We start from the raw sequence: 24794 nt of genomic DNA on the forward strand, positions 1-24794 counted from the left end.
GCGTGCGATCTAAAACCTGCAGGACACCGGCACTCGAGGCCTGGAATTGCCTACCCCTGATCTAGACGTTCTTGAATTTTCTCATGAATATTTCCATTTTATCGTGGTTTTGACTTTTGATTGATTTGATTGAGCATACATGAAGACATTTTCTTTCTTTCTTTCTCTCTGGTTTATCCCTATCAGTTAAAGTGTTTTATTCATATTTATTTTTTGATATAAATCATGGCTGGAGGAATGATTTAAAAAGAGGAAAATGTAATTTCATGTTCAATTTTTTATGAATATACACTACAGGTCAAACGTTTTAGAACACCTAAATTTTTCCAGTTATTTATTGCAATTCCAGTCGTAAAAACCCATGAATGGATAGCTTGAAATGGTACAAAGGTAAGTGGTGAACTGGCAAAGGTTAAAAAAAGGGTAAGTTTACCCAAAAGTGAAAAATAATGTACATTTTCAGAATTATACAAAAAAGGCCTTTTTCGGGGGACACATAATGGGTTAACAATTTAAAGCTGTTCTGCAGCAATAGACGTTGATCAAGCCTTAAAAGCTGGTCTACTAATTCCTACAGGTGTTCCAACTTTTCTGGATTACTTACAAGCGCCTCTGTCTGCATAAAAGCAGTGTTGGAACATACTGTGGTACCATAGCCTCGTGAGCATCAGCTGAACAGTATTGTACTGCAGAAAGTTGTGTGTTGCTACCAAAATGGCGAGAAAAAGACAATCAACAATGGAAGAGAGACAAAACATCATAACATTTAAAAATGTAGGTCAGTCCTACAGAGAAATTGCAAAGAATCTCAAGGCGTCAGTGAGTACAGTTTCCTTCACCATCAAAAGGCACTCAGAAAATGGGGCAAACTCTGACAGGAAGAGGTCTGGCAGACCCAAAGCCACAACTGAATCAGGGGACAAGTTTCTAGGAGTTAACAGCTTGCGTGATAGGGGGCTCAACAGCTTCAAGCATAGCTTAATAGTGGTCGTAATAAGCAAGTCTCAGTTTTAACTACAGAGAAGACTTCGAGCTGCAGGTTTGACAGGATGAGTTGCAGCAAGAAAGCCATTCCTAAGATGCCAGAATAAGACAAAGAGGCTTGTCTGGGCCATGAAAGACTGGAAGAAGGTATTATGGACTGATGAAACAAAATTTGAAATCTTCAGTTCATCACACAGGATCTTTGTACACCATTGAGTAGGCGACAGGATGGTTCCACAGTGTGTGGCATCAACTGTCAAACATGCAGGAGGAAGTGTGATGGTCTGGGGCTGTTTTATTGGATCCAGGGTCAATGACTTGTACAGCGTGAGAGGCACCCTGAACCAAAACAGCTACCACAGCATTCTGCAGCGGCATGCAACACTCTCTGGTCGGCCCCTAGTTGGTCAGGGGTTCATCCTACAGCAAGATAATGATCCACAACATAAGTCCAAGCTATGCCAGAAACTTACTTAGGAAAAAAGAACAAGACAGTAAGCTTGAAAGTATGGAGTGGCCAGCATAGTCTCTCCCATCGAGCTGGTCTTGGGACGAACTGGAAAGAAGAGTGAAAGCAAAGCAACCCACATGTGCCCCACATTTATGGTAATCTCTGCAACAGATATGAGAAGAGCTTTCGATTTTTATTGTAATGTGCCACCGGGGTGTTCAGCTGTTATATCTGCCAAAGGTGGCTACTTGAGTCAAAGGTTTAGAATAAAGTTTGGTTTCTAAATTGATTCCATGATTTCTTTTTTAACTCTTATTGCTTATTTGTACTATGCTTTCATTTCAGAGCTCAATGAGACATTAAACTGCATAATTTTCAATAAAAACCTGAAAAAATTGGGGTTTTCTAGTGTATATAGATAACACTTCTCTTTTCAATAAATAGATTCGAAACTACTGCCAGCTAGACTAATGCTGTTTACTGTACACTGACTAATTTCAGTCATTCGGCTCTGTGAACAGAATTTGAGACCAGGTTTGTTTCTTCGTGCATTTGGGGGTTAAAATTCAAACTGCTTCATTTTAAGGGTTTTTGTGACGATGTGTCACTTTCGACGCCTAACCCAAGGAGAGCTGTGCGCGGTGTTAAGAGTATTCAAGGATTAATCGGTCCTTTGAGGATCACTTTAAGTGCTCCGCTGTCTTAACTGGCACGACTTCAGGACCAAGGACAGCGAGACACAAATTTTACATTGGTCGATGACAACGTAGATATACATAGATATAAAGAGAGAGAATAGATGACCTATTATACTAGCAGCATTGGTTGTGTTGCAAGCAAACAGTGACGATAGGTGAGAGAGCGATCGAGAGGATGGTGGCTATAGTCGGTGATAGAGTGTGTATAGAGAGAGAGGGAGAGAGAGACAGTGCAACGGTTGGGATTAGGTTTATATTCTGGAGGTTGGACGGGATTACGCAGCGCAATTCCCCGTGCTGCGCGGTGCTCTCTGGGATTCACCACACGGCATTTCTCAGTTTCCACGAACTGATCGACGATCCCTCCCACACCCCGCGGTCCTCCTGAGATACACTAGCTATATGGAAACATGGCCAACGTTCCGCAGATCGTGAAAATTGGGATTTCACTGAAGATGCTTCCTAACAACACAGCCGTGTACTTCAAATCCGACGGGACCCGGTTCGGACAGACCCGAACCATCAAGCTTCTGACCGGGTCGAAGTACAAAATCGAGGTGGTTGTTAAACCAGGAGCGGTCGAGGCCACGTAGGTAGCCCATGTGGATTTTCCTGACCAGGTCATAACCCAACCAAACTGCTAGGAAACCTATTAATCCAGGGAGGCAAATATCACGTCCAGATCACCATATTCTAAATCTATATTCTATTTTTGGAAACGCAAAGATCATTTCATTTATCAAAGAGCGTCGCTGACATATTTTCAGGCATTCAGATAAACGTTATTGGAGGATGGCGATAAAAGCTCAGAAAGCCTTTCAAATAATGAAGATTTTTCCTTCTGTCTGATTTGCTATTTTTGATGATATTTTCCCTTTAAATAATTATTTCTATAGCGACCTGTGGGGTTGTATGACGTTGTTTTACGAATATTTTATTAATCCTCCCTGAATTTACTAAATATTGGGACTTCTTTGTCGTATTGTTTGTTTCTGATTTAATGTATTTCCCATTTAAAGCGAAATAGCCTGCACTACAGCACCACTGCTTTTCTGCTTCATCTGCACTGAGAGTAATTAGATACATGTCTTTGTTGTAACTGACCAAGGATAAGGCAGACGCACTGATACCACTGACTTTAGCAGATATGCTGAAGAGAAGGCAAGTGCAGATTTTAAACCTGCAGTCGATTACAACGATGTTCTGATGGTCTCTGTATTTTAGGCTTGATTTTGATTTTCAAGCCTAAAATACAGAGAGCCTAAAACAACACACCCCTTTTCCTCTTTTAAGTAGCTTTCAATAATAATAATAATAATAATAATAATAATAATAATAATAATAATAATAATAATAATAATAATAATAATAATAATAATAACTGAATTAGAAGCAAGCCTTGCTGGAGCGCTCAACGGGGTAAAGAGACTGTTTCCAAGTTCAACGTTCAAAAGTTGGATTTTACGTGGAGCACATAAAGGCAGCATAAACCCCAACTGGCTGCACGTCAAATCCCCCGCAGATTAGGACTCCAGTGTTTGGGCTTTGTGGCACCGCCCTCCTGGGATTTGCCTACAATTCATGATTATGTAATGTGAGTTGTCGTACTCGCATCTCCCAATAAGGATTAGCGTCGGATATTTAACTACCAGGATGTAAAAACATCACTGAAGGAGCACTCCAATATAAAACTAGGTCACACACGCAGTGATGCATAGGTGGTGTTGAACTGAATGTGGGGCAAGCCAGTGAAGCCCAGCTGTAGCCCTATTTCACCAACAGATTTGTCAACACAAGGCTCTCTCTCTCTCTCTCTCTCTCTCTCTTCCTCTGATTTTCTCTCTCCCTCCCTCTTTGTGTAAAACTATTTTCATTCATGCATTTCATACCTTTGCTGTTTTGTGATGATTCTATTTTTGCTGTGTGATCTGGTCAATGCAGGTCAATGAGCGTGGGTGGGGTGACCTTCCCCCTGGAGCAGCAGTCTAAAGACCCACAGTCTGTGGTCTATACTGGCCTGTACGAGACAGAAGGTGTGGCACATACCAAAAGTGGAGAGAGGCAACCAGTTCAGGTCAGCATACAGGTATGGATACACTGTGCACAGCACAGAGGTGGAAGAACTGTTCTCGTGTGTTTAGGAATTATGTTTTGATATGAGCTGGTAAAGAAACCTGATGAAGAGCTTCCCTGTTCCCAGTAAGCTCTTTAAAAAAAATTCTAATTCTTTAACGATGGTTTTATCATTCATGTATCTTCAATTTGGATTTTGGTTCTCTTGATTGACTTTTTATCAGTTTTGCAAGTCATGTTTACAGTTCCACTCATTTTAAGACGTTAAACATGGTAGTGTTTTGTGTTTTTCATTGTAGCAACCAAGGCCCTTTTTGGCTCCAGAAATAACCAGATCATCTATTTATTCTTAATTTGGATGCATTTAGACTACTTACCTGGTCTTCTTAATATATCTCTAGATCCTCCACCAGCTTTGTTGTGTCATATCTTACAATTACTTCAACATAATAATAACTGTGGCACACATTTTTACTGAAAATAGGAATAAATGGGATGGAGACAGATTAAAATCAAAACCTGCTGATAGAAAGATTTGGTCTTCACCAGCCCTTTAATCACCAAGTGATCTCATCTGTGTTCAGCCACTTCACCTCATCTATATCTGTGTTTCATAATGTTCTTATAATCCTGAGATTAATGTCAAGTGATGGTCTTACCATGCCTGTTTATGTTGTCATGGTTCTGGTTCTGGCAGTGTTTCTATGGTTACAGAGTATCTTGATAGCCTCATTTTTTTTATCCAAGGTTACCAGGTAGATGATGAATGTTTTGAGGGTGGAAATATAACCTATTTAGGGTTTCAACTCTGCTCTGTCTTCCAGTGAACAGTAAAAATATCAAGTATTGAATTTCCTGGAGCCCATGGTGATGTTTTATTCTTAATCAGCTTTGCGAAACCCAGAAATGTCTCTAATGTTCTAACACAGGTGGCTAAGAAATAAACCCAAAAAGGTTAACAGTGACTGCGGTCAGTTGTGTGTTAACAGAGTTTGTTAATACACTTGGATTAAGATTGGAACTTAACACTGAACTAATAGAAGTAATTCTGTCAAACTTTCTACTATGTTTTATGCAAATGAGGACCCAGATGAAGGACACATGAGGCAGGAAAACACCAAAATCCCAGTTTAATGCTAAGCTGATTCAAACTCACAATAAGCCAAACGGAGAAATCAGGAATCCAAGAATACAGATGGACTGACAATTTACACAGGACATACATATTCATGTGTGTGTGGGTGTGTGGGTGTGCAGAGAGTAATTGAATAGACAAGACTAATTAAAGAAGGAAAGACAATCACAATGGAGGGAAAGCAACCTCATGATATACAGTGAGTCTCAGCTGGTATGTCCTTGATTCCTTTCCTGGCGTTCTCAAGTCTTAGGCCCTTATATGCCTGAGGGAGAAACATGACATGTGAGGAGTTGAGGCATTTAATCAAAAAGAAACATTATGTTAAAGTGATTTTAATGATGTGTGGCACAGCTGCATCACCGGTCCATTGATTTGTGATAGCCTGATACAGTATTTTATGAGCGTAGGAGTACCTAAGACTACTTTTATATTTACACCTACATTTAAGCATATTCACAACTTATATATTATATATTTATATCATATCTCAGTATTTGTGTAATATTACTGTTGTGATCAGAAGGCTATATATATTCATCATGGTCATGAATGTCATGTTAATTTTGAACTTTTAATTACTTTTTCCAGGGTGGATTGATTGTAAAGCATATGTCTTTAATGACTTCAAAAAAACAACAATTAGATGCACAAGTTTAATCATCTCTGTCCTTTTCTCACTCCACATGCCACTGCCATTCTTGTTAATAGCCATCGATTACTGTAATTTACTTCTTTTCGGTCTTACTCTAAAATCCATCCACAAGCTCCAACGCATCCAGAACTCTGCTGCCCATATTATCACCAGGACCCCTTCTATCCATCACATCACTCTTGTCCTGCAGCAGCTTCATTGGCTCCTGGTCAAATATCGCATCAATTTCAAAATACTTTTGTATACGCTTAAGGCAATTCATCATCTCTCCCTTCCATATCTCTCTGATTTGGTTCAGATCACCATCCCATCTCGGTGTCTCAGATCTTCTTCTTCTCTTTCTCTCTCTGTCCCCTCTCCCCGTCTTGCCCATCTTTCCACCATGGGGAGCAGGGCTTTCAGTTGGTCTGCTCCTCGACTCTGGAATTCCCTACTTCCTGATTAAGGAAATATCACTTTCTTCTCTCTTTAAGTCTAGACTCAAAACTCACTTGTTCAAATTTGCTTATCCCACATAACCTTTCTACTCTGCTATTTTAAATTTGTTTTATGTGTTGTGCTGTGTACAGTGTCCTTAAGTGTTCTGAAAGGCGCTTTCAAATAAAATGTATTATTATTATTATTATAAGTTTGAATTTATTTATATTTTCTGTAATCCACACAGAGTCAAAAGTATATATATAAATTCTTCTCTTGTGTCCTCTACCAGAGGCCTGGGAGCTTGAGGGTACTGCGCAGTATCTTAGCTGTTCCTTACTGCGCTCTTCTGGACAGAGATCTTGGATGTTGTTCCTGGGATCTGCTGGAGCCACTCACCTAGCTTGGGAGTCACTGCACCTAGTGCTCCGATTACCACTAGGACCACTGTTACCTTCACCCTCCACATCTTCTCGAGCTCTTCTCTGAGCCCTTGGTACTTCTCAAGTTTCTTGTGTTCCTTCTTCCTGATGTTGCTGTTATTCTGTATCGCTACACCTATCACTATGGCCATCTTCTTCTGCTTTCTGCTTGTCTACCACCACTATGTCTGGTTGGTTTGCCACCACCATTTTGTACGTCTGTATCTGGAAGTCCCACAAGATCTTAGCTCGGCCACTCTCCACCAAAATCTATCTCAATTTTGGTAGCCATAAACAAGATCCTGGCATTATTATGGCTGGATATTTGACCACTGTTTGTGACAGAGTTGGTAGAGTTCATTTAAACTGGTTTGTTTGCTGACATGGACTGAGCTTTGATGTGTGTTTCCAGTTATTGTCCTGCTGGAACACCCAACTCTGTCTAAGTTTCAACCATCTAGCTGTTGATTTGAGGCAAGGTTGAAGAATTTGGAAGCAGGTCTCCTCCTTCTTTATTCCATCAATTTTGTGCAATGTACCAGTAATAATGGCAGCAAACGGCCCCCAGATCATGATGTTACCACCACTGTGTTTGACGGTTGCTACAGTGTTCTTAGGTTTGAAATCCTCATCTTTATTCCTCAGAACATACCTCTTCTCACTGCGGCCAAAGTAGCTCAATCTTTATTTTGTCCTATCAAAAACTTTTTTCCAGAAGGCAATCCGCTTGTCCATATAGGCTGAAGGTGTTGGATTTTCAATTAAATTTCAAGGGGCAGGTCTGTACCCTCTCGCTCCACAGTGACATAAAACTTTTCACTGTGAACAGTGATGCTGGTTTTCCAGCAGTTTGCAGTTCATGGCAGGCTTGAGCCTTGGTAGTAGTTCCTGAACATCTCAGTCAACTTCCTCTCATCTCAGGGTGACAGTTTTGGGTATTGGCAAAGTAGTGACAAATCCAACTAAGTTTTAATATATAGAATTGTTTCAACAGGTGATCTTGGACTCTCAAATGGAATCGCAAATCTCAAGAAGACCTTCTTTCTTAGACTTCAGTGAGCTCCATGGACTATCCCATTGTTTTGAATATCCAGTGAGTGCTGTCAAACAAATAGTTTTTATGCTGGCAAATAAGAAGTTAATCGGCCTTAGCCTTTGCCAAGTTAAGACAGTTTAACTTAACAGGTTAAAGTGATAACTTAAAGAACCGTCAGCACCCCATGTATATATTTTATCACATGCACTGCCCACTCAGTCACAGCTTTTCATGCACCATGGATAAAAACACTTCCCTGAAGATTCACTTTGTATCTTTAATCGCAGCTTCTCCAGCATCCTCCGCTTTCCTTGCTCAAGTTCCATTTTAGAAAGTGTGACATCATTGAAGATGGTACATTTTTCTTTCAGCAAGCAGCACTACATAGATTTTTATGGCAATGAGAACACCTAATGCTAAGATTTTACATGAAAATACATTAATATATATTAATAAATTTAAAGTTTCTGGTTTTCTGGCAGTAAAATGAAATATAAATACATTATGAAATACTGTGTTATTTGTGTCTACATACATTTATATGTGTGACCCATCTGTTGAGTTCACACGCTGAGGCCTATGGGATGATCTGGTGTGTGTGTTTGGAAGTGTGTGTGTGTGTGTGCGTGTGCGTGTGCCTGTGTGTGCATCCATCTGTGCTGTCAGTATGCTCCCTTTTCACTGCATCTTCAAATGATTTTACACATGATGCAACAGGAGTCTGTGCCTTTATAGAGAGAGTACCCATGCATGTTCCAGTCTACCACACTGCATGTGCTCTACATCATTGTGTGCGCCAGTGTATGCACACAGTGGTACATCTGCTTCTGCTTCAGTTCACAGAGGCGGGAATGTTTGAAACGGTGTGGCAGGTGAAGTACTACAACTACAACAAGAGGGATCACTGCCAGTGGGGAAACAGCTTCAACAGCATTGAATACGAATGCAAACCCAACGACACGCGTACGCTCATGTGGGTCAACAAGGAGATGTTTGTGTGATGGTCTGAAAGATTTTTTAAATCATCTGCATGTTGTTTTGAAATGAAGACAATTCTGTGGTTTTACTCTGTTTTCTGTCTGTCTGCAATCTGCCAATATCGGAAAAACTAAAGGTATTTGAAGAGAAAATGCAGGATTTCCCTCCATTATGCCCTCAAGAATGTGTTCAGGCTCCTGCTAATTCATTTCTAATGGTTTGAAATATAAAATGCAGTGATGTTTCCAGTCTTTTCGCATTTATTGAGGCTAAAATTAAATGAAGTTTTATGAGGCAAATATTTTTTTTCACATGCAGTTTTTTTGTGACATCTGGTAAACCCCAAGTGTGACAAGAGTTACATGTATGTACATTGGTGTATGTGTGTGAGAGTGCCTGTGTGTTTAGTTACAGTATCTGTTTACATATGGTGCTTGTACAGACGTGCATGTACTTTGAAGCTACTGAACGTCTACAGAGAGTTTCATTTCAAAATCCAAACTTTCCACAAAAGGAAACACAGAGCATTCTAGTGTGGTTAAAGAAATTCTTCAGACATGCCTAAAAATGAATTACATCATTCTCTGTCTGATTTAACAAGTGCAGTAATTTATACAAGAATCAAAACAACTGTTTCTGTCACTGTAATATAAATTTAGAATTCAGTTCGGTTCAATTGAATTCAGCTTCATTTATGCTGTGCCAAGGCTGAAGGCTGTTCTTATTATCCAAACAGCTGTTTTGTTGGTGCTGTTGCCATTTTAAGTCATTATTGACTGCTTCTATGCAAACTTTGGTTAGTTGTTGTTACCCAAAATCATAACTGTCTTGTTTGATAAATGTTTTCAGCCCATATCATTTTGCAATGGATTGCACTTGTGAGTCTTGTGAGTCAGCAACCATGAAATTATCGAAACTTTGCTGTCACACTTCGAGTGATTTTTAAAATAGTCCCAATTTTGGAATGAAACCCTCAGGGTAGTGTTGTGGATCACTGTGTTTTATCATTTGTGTAATACAGTGTGGCAAATAGGAGTTTTGGATTTGGGTGAAGTTGTGCCCCTGTCTAGTGTATGTTTATTCTCTCTACCTCTAACAGTGGTCCTTGCCACGGATATTTGTGCATAAAGACAAATAATTTATTTGGAATATTTGGACCATTTTGTTCTATTTAATGTGGTAAATATATGATATTTTAAAAAATGTATTTTTGTACAGTGAGTGGACCATGTGAAATGTTTTTACGTTACTGTGTGTACTTTGTAGAAATGACAACTATTTTCAATTAAATACTTTACTTACCTATGCAAGAAATTGGTGTCAAATGTGATGTTAAAATTTTTCTGTGGTGAAGTTTATATTCAGTATTGTTCTGACCTTTTTTGTGATAGTGTTGACTGTTTACATTGTAGACATTAAAATGAAAAATCTTTTTGCGTGGCACACTCATTCTGTGCTATGTTTAAGATTAGGAATAAAACTTTGTTATGCAGCAATAAGCTTATGTTGCTGGTGGGGAGCGGGGGGGCTTTGCTTAATGGACGGAGCATTTCTTCTCCAATCTTCTCTTTTCACTTTCAGTGTGTTTTTCCCACTGTCACTAAGTGCTTCGTCATAGAAGTTTGTGTTATTATTGGTGTTTCTTTCTAAAACTGTAGGGTCTTTACCTTACAATATAATAGACCTTGAGGTGAATGTTGTCGTGAATTGGCGCTGTATACATTTTTAAAAAATGGAATGGAATTAGGAACAAACAAAGAATCCATGCACATCCTCCGAAAAAAGTATAGTACAGAAGAAAATGGCTGACACAAAGGAAACCATACTGCAGAATCACATTATGTGCATACTCGCACAAAACATATTGCTGTTGTTTGGGTCATGTTTATAGGTGATTTATTAAGGCGTTTGGGGATAAATACAAGGATAAGACAATCTAGAAACAAGCACATTGTCAAAAAGAAGAATTTTGCATAAACAACATGAAATCATAGACCCATTCTGTCTTGTATAAGTGGTTCAGACTATTGGTGGTGTAAATGTGAGGGGGTATTTTCTTGGGATACCTTGGGCTCCGTAGGACCACTAAGCCTTATTTAAACACCACACTCTACCTGAGTATTACTGCTGACCATGTCCATCCCTTTATGACTACAGTGTACCCATCTTTTGACATCTTGCTGCTTCCAGCATGATAATGTACCATGTCACAAAGGTAAAATCACCTCAGACTATTTTTTTTTAATGTGAAATTAAGTTTGGTATGCTTATCTGGTCTTCACACTCACCAGCTCTCAATCCAGTATTGCACATTTGGCAAGTGGTGAAACAGCAGGTGCATATCAAGGAGATTCAGTAGGTGAATCTGCAGCAACTGTGTGAAGCTACCGTGTCAATATGGAACACAATCGCCGAGGAATAATTCAAGCACTTTAGGGCATTATAGCAAAAATGAACTCCATGTAAAACTTGGATATACTGAGGTTCAGGAGACGAAGGCTAGATTGGCCGCTTCTTGTAGTACAGTCATAAAGCCAGTTGGGGGAGCACGTGCACAAACTTGTACTCGAAGCAGGAATACAAATAAATAAATAAATCGATAGACCCAGCAGTTCCCGGATGTACAGTACTGCTGCACCTCCCCCCCTTCGACTTTTCTCTCCTCCCCTCCGCCACCGCCTGCTTGTCAAACCGAACCTCCTCCTCCGCTTACTGTCCCCTCCCAGCGGGTCTCCCTCCCTTCAGCCACTGCAGTGAAAGCCTCGGTGAAGGAGAGAGAAACGGTTAAGAGATCCTGAACCTGGGTGTAAAGCCAGGACGAGAGCCGAGAGCACCTACAGCGTATTTTTCTTGTATTTCTCGCCACAGCTCGGCGGCCTGCTGACTTCTGCTGTTGTAACCTCCTTTTCCGTTCACATCGCTTGGATTTCATCATCCGACCTGCAAGATGGTAAGCAGCAACGACTCTTATTTTCAACCTCCGCCGACTGGTGAACACACCAGTGGACAGGCCTGTGCTTTAATGTGTCGAATATAGCTCAGTTTTGACAGGTTCTCGCTCGTAGCGAGCGTTCCGCTTTGAGTGAACGGTCGAAAAAACGTAGAGCTGTGGCGAGAAGGAAACGCTTTTCTCACCCACTTTTGGCTCCCTGTCGCGCTCTCTGTGCAATACCCCAGGGCTGACAGTAGCCTGCAGCTTGTGGCCCAGATATTTCTTATCCCTTCTCGACATAGCCTACACTCTTATTAGCAACTAGGCCTGTGCAAATGAGTTTTCGAAACAAAAATACACGCTTATTAAGCCTAGGCTGGCGACTATTTGTGGCACATTTCACACAGCAGACAGGAAAATGTAACGGCTGCTTATGTTAGGTCTTTGCTCCTACTATATCGCACTGCATTCAAATATATAACATCCATCTCGGTGTGTTTTCTAGATAGCATGGCGCTGTGTTGATGGTTGCAACATTGTTTCGTCTGAGCCACTAAACTGTGATAAGTGCAATAATCGGCCGAGGCTACATTTGTATCATTTCTACCTGTGGTTGTAGAGGAGGCTTCCATAGTAGGCCACAGGCTTGTTCCTGCAACACACACTTCATACGATTGTTTGGTGTACGTGTGTGCCTATACATCGAGGATACATCGAGGGATATATATATATATATATATATATATATATATATATATATATATATATATATGACTTGCTTCTAAAAACTGTAACCCAAATGCTTTTTACAGTAGGGTTGTTAAACATGTGGCCCGAGGACCAAAAGCAGCCAACTAGAGGGTCCAATTCCACCCACCGGATAGCTTTGCAAAGACATTAATTACTCTCTTTATTTCAATAAAATGCACTGCAGTTCTTGGTCTGGCGACGTGATGCCAGCATTACTACACAGGAGAAATCATGTATGCAAAATAGTGGAAGTATTTTTAGATATAGCCAAATTTTTACAATTGTAAATGCATAAAATGCTATTTTTTTTGTCTATTTACAAAAACTGGACATGTAAGAGTTTTGTGCCTATTTTAGATCCACTGTGATCTGTGAATTGTAATGTACATGTAATGACGGTTGGACCTGCCAAATATAGTAAAATGGATGTGTTGAAATTCATTTGTTTTTACGTATTTATCTTAATTACACCTTCATTTTACAATTGATGGTTCATTGAATGTGAAAAAATGAACATTTGAAGAAGCTGCTTGTAGTTCTTTGCACTTATAAAAGAGAGGAGACATTTAAAGGGGTGTTTTTCATACAGGCTATTATGCAATAGTTTTACTGGTCTGGCCCACTTGAGATCAGATTGGGCCCATGAAAAAAGTGAGTATGACACCTCTGCTTTACAGAGCAATTATAAACTTAAGAATGATTAAATTAATTCCTATTTTAATAAGAGAAGTAGTTAATTAGTAGTAGTAGTAGTAGTACATAAGTAAATAAATTGTGTAAGCATAGGCTGATATAGGGAAAGAGGAGGCTAAGGGGGATGAAGGTGGGTCCTTCGATGGCTTTGAAAAATCCAGATTGGGGACAATAACTGAAAATGCTTCGTCGTCTTCAGGTTGAGGTAAGTACCAGGAATAAAGAGCAGTGATTGGTCATTAAATAGGCTGACCTTTGCATATTCAAGGCTAAGCCCCATATATAACCTCTAACCCAAATGTTGTCCCAAAAGCCTCATGTACACTACAGAATGACTGCAGACCGTATTTATTGACAGTTCACCCATGATATAAAATAAGCAGTATCAACCACATCAACACTAGCTATTGGTCTTATTTATAATCTGTCTAGGGAGGGAGAATTTCCTGTTTTCTTGTTGCCTGGAAAAGGAAAAATTAAAATATTAATTCTTAATTGGGTTATACTAACAACATGCTAACATGTTAGTTCATGCTAACACTTATGACATCTAAAAAGTAAACGGTTATTAGAAACAGTGTTAACATTTTCTTTATCTTTTTCTTCTATAAAATGTTAACCAAAGTCAGATAGTTTGTCATGACTTGGCTATTATTAGACCTTTTTTTCCCCCCTTCTTTAATCTGTGTTATGCATATTGACTTAGAAAATTCAATCTTGGGAAGGCTATTGTGTAAGTACATTCCCATTTGCCACTGCATTGCTACTTGACGTAGTATGTACTCACCAGGTGCATATTCTTCCTGATAATCAAGATTAGAGAAGCAAAACCTCACTTCTGTATATTCTAGCTGATGTAAAATCACCAATTCTACAATCTCTTTTCACTAAGGCGGTATGAGGGTTGGTCCGGAGCCAGTGCTTAATCTCGAAGCAATTTGTCACATAATGACAGCAGGATCTCGCCATTAGAACTTTGTCAAGGCGGTATCAACACTTTTGCAGCTTTACAACTGAGAACTACTCGTGTCAAACACTAGAGGTGGGATTATTGTGACCAAGTAAAACTTTGTGACCATGTTGATGCCAGTGTCTAATGTAATTTAAAAAAGAGGGAAAAAAGCAGAGATTTGGTATGACTGTGAATTCAGAGCGGTGTATAAGCCAATGAAGTCATTCCTGCTCTCATTTTGTCTGCAATTTTCATGTTGTCATGTTGAGACTCTGCATTTATACACATCATTGTAAACAGCAGTCGCTGTTTATAGATTGCATTTGCATGCAGAAGCTTTGGTTTGAATATGACCGTGTTGCACATGTTTAGTTTAATTAAGCATGCATTTATAATAATCCTGACTGTATGACCGCAATTGTGTTTAAAAAAAAAAAAAAAAAAAGAAGATTGTAAACACCTGGTGTATATCATGCCCATGGATATTTGTAAAATGTTTATTCAGCAAAATTTTTTATTTTGTGTTTTTTATTTGTAGTGCGGCGGTCTAGGTAACAAACCACAAAAACAACATTGTGCGTATGTAGACATCTCATTCACTGGTTTTGCTGCTCGTTCTTCTTCTCATTGAAAACACAAGAGGTGTGATTGCGGTGGTTTGAGTCCCTTGCTTGCAAGTACATAAAAGGAACTGTTGTCCAGTCTGTTGGTAGAGTTATTGCTGTTTCTTTTTTTATTGTAAAGAAATAAATGAAATTTCCTGATCTGACACTTCACCAGCCCGGGCCTAGGAACATGTTTGCATTATTGCAAAGAGGATATTTGGAAACTGGGTTATTAGAAGTGAGTGTTACTCATACAATTGCTAAACAACTCTAAGGGGCCTACATCATCCCTGACTTTAATTCTGCATAAATTAGCGCAGAAAATTTGCATCTGTAAATAGAAAGGAATTCATAAATCACACACAAAAACCAGCTATTAAGAGCAGCATCTCATTACTTGGGGGCAGCAGTAACTGGGGGGTTCTTTACTTTGTCAGAGGAAACATTTTTTCCTGTGTATGCTTACCTTGTTAGATTTGCCCTGCAGCAATCTCAACTATCAGACCGTGGATTGTCAGGACATGCACGTCCTGCAGGCACTGTGGCAACCTATGGCTTGTCAGATGTATTCTTCTCAGCCGCAAGGAGAGGTTGGGGGCAGGGACGCGCAGTTGCTTAAGCATGTAGTGGAATGATCTGATGCTAAGGGGACCATATGCTGCCTAGCAATCAAGCGCCACCCACATAAGGATTGAGCTGTAGCTAATGTAAAAGAGATAAAAGCCACAGTGAACCACCAACAGAAGTGATGATCAACACTACGTGATCCACACAGCACTTCCAACCAGCCCACTCAATCTGGATTTATTCTCCTCACTGGCCATTGCATCTCTGCAGAATCCATGGCTTGCACTGGAGCCAGCAGTCACCAGCATAAGCTAAACTAGTCAGTTTCTTCAATAAACACCTATTTGTTTGGAAATCTATGTGCACAGTGAAAAGAAAAGTTTATTATCATTCAGAACTTACCTCTATAACCATTGGTAGGAACTTGATGCTCAGTGGATTTGTGGTACTAGAAACAGTTCAATAGAGCTTAAAGGTCAGATTTTTTTTTTTTGTTGACTTACAGAGGGTGGTCAGTATGATAACTTTACTCTTGGCAAGAATCTATAGCTGATTGATGGCTTTGGGGATGATTTTTAAATCACATTTACCTCATCAGCATTCAAGGCATCAAAAGTACTACATTTAATTAACCTCTAAAAGCATATTTTGCACACTGTCAGTGGTAATAATGGAACCAACAGTATGGGGCTTCATTAACTAATAGCTACTGTCTTCAGCATTTTATCTGCCCTGAAACAATTTACCTGCAGTGGTCCATAGGTTTAGCGCATTAATGTAATCTCCTGTTGCTGGCTGAAATGATGATTTTGGTTGCCTAACCCCAATACCTACTCTTCACGAATGTGATGGAGAAAAATGATTGAAATCCTTAATAAACTGCTGCAATATATAAAAAAGGAACATCATTTGCTTTTAGGTCTTGTAACTTACTTGCATTGATACTCCTGCTGAGGCTACCGTTGAGGCTAGAGTTGCCTCCTGAATGAATCCTCACAGAAGTAGTATTTGTTAGTTTAAACTAAAATGCTACGTTTTTAAGATTTTGAAATTATTCATTCAGTAGCAATTCTAAGAATATATGAATCATACTTCAGTGTAGCCAGAAATAACCTTGCATCTCATTTAATACTACATGCTTTGTTATGTGAAACTCCAGGCAGGTCAGACGGTAAATGAAAAATATATGTAGCCACCTGTCACCCATCAACTGTATGCACTATGGCTTTGAACCCAAGAGTGTGGCATTTTGTCTGTACATGGGGCGTGATGAGCAAATGAAAAAAACTGATAACTCTCACGATTATATGGTAGCAACTTTTCCGTTATCTGGTAGGTATTATACTTTTGCGTGATGTGATGTTCTTCACTAATTGCAGAGCTAGCCTTAATCATGCCATGCTTTGTCATCTATTTGACACCTTGATTTACAAAAATAAATATAAATAAGAAAGAAAGATGTTTTTCAGTATTTGGCAAATACAGTGTAGTTTTATCTCCACTGTGTTAATTCATAAGAAGATTTAGGCATTGTTAGTTTACATAGAATTATGAGGCTTTCAAAACCCTCAGAAGACAGGCCCAAACCAAGGATAGAAATGGCTGAGAGGATTAGCCCTGCTGGAGTTCCTTCAGGCTGCTGAGATTGTGGTAATTATTTTCATATTTGCACTTGACTCCTAAATCTTGTACAGATCCTCACCACATTTGCAGACAGCCACACGCATCCATGGAGAAACACACACACACATTCTCATAAAAGCAAGGATAGATGCAAACACGGCAACCAAGACAATATTGCAAAACACGATTACAAAGGTGAGAGATGATGGAGATGAGCAGAAGAATAATTGAGTGCCTCTTCAAACAGACAAATGGATTCAAACTAGCAATGGTTTATTTTAATTCTGGTCTATGTAACTGAGCCTCTTTTTTGTTTCTTTGTTTTTTGGGTGTTTTTCTTTTCTTCTTAAGAGATCATTCTCAGTCAGTTGGTTATTAGCCTGGATTTTGCCTGCTGTACAAAGTTAGGCTAAAAAAATAAGGGTTAGAAGTCTATTTAAAAAGCAGTCTGAAAGCACAGCTCAGCTCAGCTCTGCTCTCTGCTGTGAGACTTGGTAATGTTTATCACAAAGCTCGGCTATATGGTAAGCTTCATACTTACAGACACATTTGTGCGGAGGAGGGGAGTCTTGTGATCCCTGAACTAACCAAATAAGCAGAGCAGAAAGAAAATGCGCAACAAATAAACTGACAGCTCTGCACACACACAACACACTTTTTCCACCTCAAGATTAATGGATCAGTAACTTAAATTGTGTGGAAACGTAATTCAGACACACCAAACCATACACACACAGATGCCTTTACATGGAATGCTGTTTTAATTGATTCCCTGTGTCCACATCCACACAGTGCACATAGCAGTTCTTTGCTTTTGAGCGTTCTGGTTTTGTGAACAGTAATTTTGCTTCTCACAAGTTCCCATAGATCTTAAAGACAACATCAGTTGCATATTTTTATCTAGCCAACATCCCCACTCCTAACGTACTGAGACCTTTAAGCTCCATAACAAAGAGAAGGTGTTAGAGAACAGTCGCGGGTGGGGACCATTGTAACGTTGCATGAACTGGACCTCTATTGTTTTTCTTGTAGGGTGGCAATCATGGTATACTACTTCTTACACTGAAACTTTGTTAGTTAATTCAATTCAATTTTATTTATATAGCGCCAAATCACAACAAAAGTCGCCTCAAGGCGCTTCATAGATACAGAGAAAAACTCAACAATCATATGACCCCCTATGAGCAAGCACTTTGGCGACAGTGGGAAGGAAAAACTCCCTTTTAACAGGAAGAAACCTCCGGCAGAACCAGGCTCAGGGAGGGGCGGCCATCTGCTCCGACCGGTTGGGGTGAGAGAAGGAAGACAGGATAAAAGACATGCTGTGGAAGAGAGACAGAGGTTAATAACAGATATGATTCAATGCAGAGAGGTCTATTAATACATAGTTAATCACCCATGTCTGCATACGCTTTAGTGGCTATGTCTTGGTGACATAACTTCTTACTCATTGGTGTTGCTAAACTTAACCTTTACCCTAACCATAACCGCAGGTGTGTTAATTTAAAGAAAAAAAGGGGTTTCCTTTAAGTACTGGGCAAACGGATTGCCTCATACACATGTAGCCTGCAAGCTAACGATAATTAAAGGGAAATAAATGGGCACTAGGTAGAGTGTCAGTCCAGATTTCATCCTTAGCCAAGAAGGTCTAATACATAAATACTCAAAGCAGAGAATTAAAGCCAAATCAGGGATCTTTAATACTTGAAAGCATTCATTTTCAGGGCAGCCTTTGTGTTGACTTGAAATGTGATAATAGCTGCTGTGATTTCAGACTCACATTGGTGGCCAAGCCAAAGACTCAAAGCAATTCTGATTACATTATCTGCTGAAAGTGTCATCAGCAGGGAGAGGGTGCAGTTTACCCTAAGGAATCGTAAGAAGCCAGAGAAAGAAGCTCACATATATTGTCTTGTATTCAGTAGGATTTTCAGATTTTTTTTTCTTGCATTTGGAGTTACTTTAACGAGCAATAACTGATTATTAATGCATACTATTGACTGTCTTTCGCTTGTACTGTTTCAGTGTTATGCATTATGAATGTATAACTAAGAGTGATAATGTTTTCATCTAAATTAAAAACAACCTAGGCAAGAAGTATCGATTGGTCCAGTTTCTCTTAGTCTAACGTTTGTGGTGTTATGCACAATATCTCATGCACCACCGTTAGGATTCAGCGAGTGATGTGTGCCTCTGCTTTGTTCCTGCATTTTCTACGCTATGCTAATTTGCCTAGAGCACACACTGCAGTGTTGATTAATTTTTAGGATTTATGCAAGTCATCGCTTCATTCCAGCATTGGGCTCGCTGCACTCAGGGCACCTCAGTGCAAGTGTGTACGTGAGTGTTACAACTCTGATTTAATCACAGTAGAAAAATGTGAAAGTTTTTCGTATCAATGATATCATTTTGTTTTATTGTTATTTATGTAAAACGAGGAACTGATTTCTTGTCAGAAGTATTATTTTTCAATCATTTGAGCAGGGAAGTGAATGACTAGTGTCACAGCCTCATGCCGCTGCTGTCCTTTTGACAGAAGGTTTGAAATCCCAACCCTCACAAAGGCTTATTGCAGATGGTTCTATGTGGAAATCTGCATACAGTTTTAGTTTTGTGACTGTCTTATTGTGGCCCACCCTCACCTTCTGTTTTCAAGGCTCAATTTCATAGATTTTTGGGGGGCAGCATCGGTCCATTTTTTGCTTTTAAATTTCTTGGCTGGCTTTTATTGCACTTTAAGTTACAAATTGTCATCAGCTCCATTAACATTATCTTCACCTGTTTCTCCTCTGCTCTGTGCACACACACAAAAAATTCATCCTTTATTTAGCAATGAAAAAAAAATATTTTTAGATCTTATATCTATAGAGGGAGGGCGGCCAATAGTAAATAAAACATTGGAACCTCTGCTGTACTGTTCACCTGTTTATGACTTCATATGACTAAGTTTTCTGCCTTTTAGAGTAAATTAGAAATGCAGTTTCTCGCTCACTATGCACCTTCTTATTGTTTCAATTTGTTATGAGAATATATTCTCACATCTTGCCAAAGCCTGAAAAAAGTCCTCCAAGTCTTTAGGCCCATGTATTGAATTCGTCACTCACTGATGTTATTACTGGGCCCTGTGGGTCTGTAATTGGCCAGATTCTTGTGCCGGTCATTTCTTTGCGACTCAACCGGCCGTGATGCCAAGCTCTTCATTATACAGAATGTGTTTTGTGCGCTGAGGCCTAATTGATTCTGAATGAATCATGCATTATAAATGAGCCAACACTAGTCTTTCTCTTGTGCCTGTGTTCTGGTCTGTGTATGTAAGATGCTTTTTCATTTCACGTATCACCCTCCCCTTTTCTGATTTTTTTTTTTTTTTATATTCATCCATCTGGTATCCATCATGAGTATTTATGGCTGAACAAGAGCTGCCAAAGTGGTTTATTACAGAAGACATGACAAGAGTTACTCCTGACCCCAGGAGGTAGGCCTTAGTAAGTAAACCTGTAATCCTCAAAACCAAATCTTCTTTGCAGTAAGTCTATTTACCTCCAGAGACCCTATAGCTAACACTGAACTGAGAGTGGCTGTTAGGGATGTAGTTAGAAGTATGCTCCTCAAACATTTGCACACCATTTTGTTGAGGTAGTTATTACAAAGTCTGCTTTTTTCATTATTTGTTTTGTTTTAGAGAGGCTTCCTAAATGTCAAAAATGACATAAAAATGTTATCTGTTAATCCGTTTTGGTCCATTTGGCTCTAAAAGATTTACAAGATTTAAAAGCCATGAACAAAAAAGTGACCTGTTCTGTTTAACCTGGATCATCTTTAGTTTTGTCATAGCTGTTTGTTAAGTCTCATGGCAGGTAGAGGAAGCACTGAGAACCTGTCCTTGAACTCGAAGACATTTGCTCAAGGCCTTCAGTTTCAAATGCTGTTGAAATTTTTAAGCAAGTCATCACATTTCTGTAAAGCTATGCTATTCTGTAGCTGAGTGAGCGCTATATAGGGGAGCAAACAAAAGGACTTTTCCCTACAGGATCAATAAAGTATCACATTGTCACTATTACAGAGCCACACAGGCAATGGGACACCCAACCTCAGTAATGGTGGAGTCATGCGCTACGCATTGGAATTCAATCCCTTAAACTGGCAGCACCCAGCCATTGCCAACTTGTTCCAGAGAGAAAAACCATGTCAACCTCTAATCATAACTGACTCCACTCTGATAGGGTGTCAAATGCTAAGGCGTTCTCCTGGCTAATCCTGTGTCACCTCTTTCTCCTCACTGCTCTTAAAATACCTCAACTTCTGTGAGGTAAGTCTGCTGTTACACAGCAGCACAACAACAACCTGGTGTATGACATAACTGGCTCTAGTTTGTGTGTTGTTGTTTTTTTCCTCTCTAATCAATATGAATAATGTGAGTAAATTATGAGTAGTGCTAATAATATGAGTACTACTTTAATATTTGTCCTGGCAACCAATTGTGAGATCTAATATACATTCATGCTTCAGCATAGTTAAAGCTCTGTTTTGCTGTCAGATGTAAAAATAATGCCTATGTATCCTCAAGATCAAAAACGGTAGGATTCTTTTCGGCAGTTCATTTACATTACATTTACCAGTGTCAGTGTCTTGTGCTGAATCACTGACAGTTACCACACAGTGCGCCGTAGTTAGATTTCTGTCTGAGATTATTGGAAAACATCCTTGCGTCATTGAAACAGGCGATGATAACATCACAAGATCAAGGCAACTGCAGTTTTTAGAGCCAGGTGCCACAGTTCTCTACTGACTGCAAGGTCCCGAGGCACGATAGATGTTGCCCAGTTCCTGCCTGATGGTAAGATAGTAAATGGACTTTTTTTAAAAAGAAAAATTCACCCAATCACACATACATTCATACAACTGCTTTTTTTTCTGTACCTAAGATCAAATTCAGACATTACAATTTTCTGAAATAGGAATTAAAAAGAATCTACTGTATTTTATTTTAATCTTTTTTAATCAAATTTATTTTAATCTAATATGTTGAATATGAAATGGTTCTAATGGTCACCTTATACAGCGTTGATACACTAGTTGTGGGTTAATACTACCACCTTAGTGCCCATACAGGCCAGCCTCCCCACACTCACAGTGTTGTCTTTTTATTGTTAAGTCATAATATAGCCTAGTTCTGTTCATCTTTTTACACTTAGGAATTTCCGCCCTCTGTGCTGTGGCAGTACTTTTGTCCTGGCTATCAGAAATGGCATTGAATATTGAATTGTTTCAGATATTATTAGATTTTTTTTATGTAGTGATCTAGTTTGCATTTGAATAGACTACCCATAATAAAAATTCATAATTTCAACTGTTTGAGACCGCATTTGCATTTATATTGTTGGCAATCTTATTAAGTTGGGATCAGATCTCACAGGAAAGAAGTGTTTCTTTGACTTCCTGTAGAAACAAAAAGCTGATGGAAACAGTCCGACTTTACTGCAGCTCTTTGTCTCCACCCCCTGTTGGTGCCACCTGCTCTCATCCACTTTACAGGCGAGGTGGGGTCTGCCTGGAAAGTGTCCCTACTGCTCTTTTTTTGTCAGACTTTAGTGGAAAGGACATGGACCACCACTCACTGAATTATTTTTATTTATTTTTTTACTGCTATTCATGGAATTTGAAAGATTCTGACTGAGTGGTACCATCAGAAAAGAAAGATCACATAGCGTTGTAGGTCGAGTTTGGCCTTCTTTGATGGAACTGTAGGACATTTGTGGCAACGTGGGCCGTGTAGCTGTCAGCTGCATGTTCCCAACTGATTAACCTTACCTCTCTGCTTCAGAGACTCCTCATTTGTTCTCTCTGCCAGAAATCATATTTGGGCTGAGTCGACACTTCACTGTTGGATAAGATGGGATGCGCATGTGGCTGCAGCCAATGCCACACACTGCCATGCAGAAGAGCCAGGGACTGCGGGATTTTCTGGATGGCATTGTTCTTTTGAATATTTAATGCAGTGCGTGATTCATGACTTTGTTTTTGTTTTTTGTTTTTTAATAATTTTTTGGGGCTTCAGTTAAACATTACAAATTCAGTGCTAAGTCGTGTTTTTGCTATAATGTAGAATAGTAAAGATTGCAATTTGTGTACAAAAAACTTTACATGGCCTTTGGTGTACTGTTTGAAATGCCTTTCTTTGCATTATCTGGTAAGCAAAATCTTAAACAACAGTTAAAGATCACGGGTATCACGAGAGTGTGTCTCAACTTGTTAACGCAGGCTTTCTTGGCCAAATCTATTTTCATTATTCTCTGGTAATAAATGTTCATTTTTTTTTCTTTTCAGCTGTAATGCAAAACATGTAGAAGATATTTATTCATTTTCTGTATCATCCATAAGTTCCTTTGGTACAGTGACACACAAAGTTTGCATTGAAGACATTTGTATATAGCGATGTGATCTTAGGTAGCTTTATTGCACCCCTTCATTTGGTTTTATATATTTGAACCACATTTGAAGAAGTTCAAATATATAAAGCCTGTTCCCTCTGCTGAGGATCTGTCTCACTAAAATAATTGTGCTGCTAATGACCAGGTGAAGCGGAGCTCTTCTTTGTGACACTGAAAACACTGAAAACTCTGACTTTAGGCTCTAAACTATTTCACCCCCTTCATATGAACCCCCATAACACTTCTGTGTGACAATGGACGCCCCTCAGTCTTAGTGCTTTTGGATCTATCATCGGCATTTGACATGGTTGACCATAATATCTTATTAGCGAGACTTGAGCACACTGTAGGCATCAAGGGCGCTGCCCTGGATTGGTTTAAATCCTATCTCTCCAATCGGCTCTCTACGGTACATCTGGCTACATCCTCTTCCTCGGCTGTACCTGTTTGCTGTGGTGTCCCCCAGGGATCTGTGCTGGGCCCTACCCTTTTCTCATTATACTTGCTTCCTTTAAGTGCCATCTTTGAGAAATACCATATTGCTTATCACTATTATGCAGATGATATCCAGCTCTATTTTGAGCTAAACGACGATCTTGCTCTGTCTCTGAATAGCCTCCGAGAATGCATGTCTGAGGCCAAGAAGTGGTTGTTGTCGAATTCTCTTATCCTTAATGAGAAGAAAACCGAGATTATGATTTTTGGTAGTAATGCCCTTCGTGCCAAACTCCGGGATGCCTTTGGTTTTCTTAGTTGTTCTCTCTCTGATACTGTCAGGAATCTGGGTGTCTTATTTGACAGCTCCTTTTCACTTGACAAACAAGTGTCTGCTGTTGTCAGATCTAGTTTTTACCAGCTTCGTCTTATCTCTAAGGCTAGGCGCTATATCCCGCATAAAGATCTCGAAAAGCTCATCCACGCCTTTGTAACGTCGAGGCTAGACTATTGTAATTCACTTTATTGTGGTCTCCACTCTTCCCTTTTACAGAGATTACAGACAGTTCAGAATGCTGCAGCTCGCATTCTAACCAAAACCAGCAAGTTTGCCCACATTACTCCTGTCCTTGCCGATCTGCACTGGTTGCCTGTCAAATATCGTATTCAATTTAAAATTTTGTTGTTTACTTTTAAAATTACTAACAACACTGCACCCAGCTACCTTAAGGACCTTTTAAACCCTTATGCTCCTGCTAGGGCTTTAAGGTCATCGTCACAGTTACTGCTGGCTCAGCCCAGATCTCGACTTAAGACTAGAGGTGATCGATCGTTTGCTCTTGTTGCACCTGTGCTGTGGAACAATCTCCCGATTGGCATCCGGGCATCTGATTCTATTCATTCTTTTAAATCACAGCTTAAAACATATCTTTTTAAACTTGCCTTCTCCACCTTTTA

At 39.5% G+C, this 24794-nt stretch overlaps 2 protein-coding genes across 2 annotated transcripts in view; both read left to right on the forward strand.

Moving 5' to 3' along the window:
* Window positions 1-2465: 2465 nt before the first annotated feature.
* On the forward strand, window positions 2466-10141 carry cnrip1b (cannabinoid receptor interacting protein 1b). The gene is made up of 3 exons (XM_080869314.1): window positions 2466-2722; window positions 4075-4219; window positions 8708-10141. The coding sequence occupies exons 1-3, from the start codon at window positions 2544-2546 to the stop codon at window positions 8870-8872; spliced, it is 489 nt and encodes a 162-aa protein (XP_080725440.1). The 5' UTR covers window positions 2466-2543; the 3' UTR covers window positions 8873-10141.
* A 1404-nt stretch (window positions 10142-11545) lies between these two features.
* LOC308387935 (calcineurin subunit B type 1) overlaps window positions 11546-24794 on the forward strand; it is a 30938-nt gene continuing 17689 nt past the window's right edge. Inside the window, exon 1 of the mRNA XM_080868334.1 lies at window positions 11546-11799. Coding sequence (XP_080724460.1) covers window positions 11797-11799 — 3 coding nt within the window. The 5' untranslated portion in view covers window positions 11546-11796. The remainder of the gene's footprint in view (window positions 11800-24794) is intronic.

The sequence above is a fragment of the Rhamphochromis sp. 'chilingali' genome (assembly GCF_963969265.1).
Source record: "Rhamphochromis sp. 'chilingali' genome assembly, chromosome: 20".
Lineage (NCBI taxonomy): Eukaryota > Metazoa > Chordata > Actinopteri > Cichliformes > Cichlidae > Rhamphochromis > Rhamphochromis sp. 'chilingali'.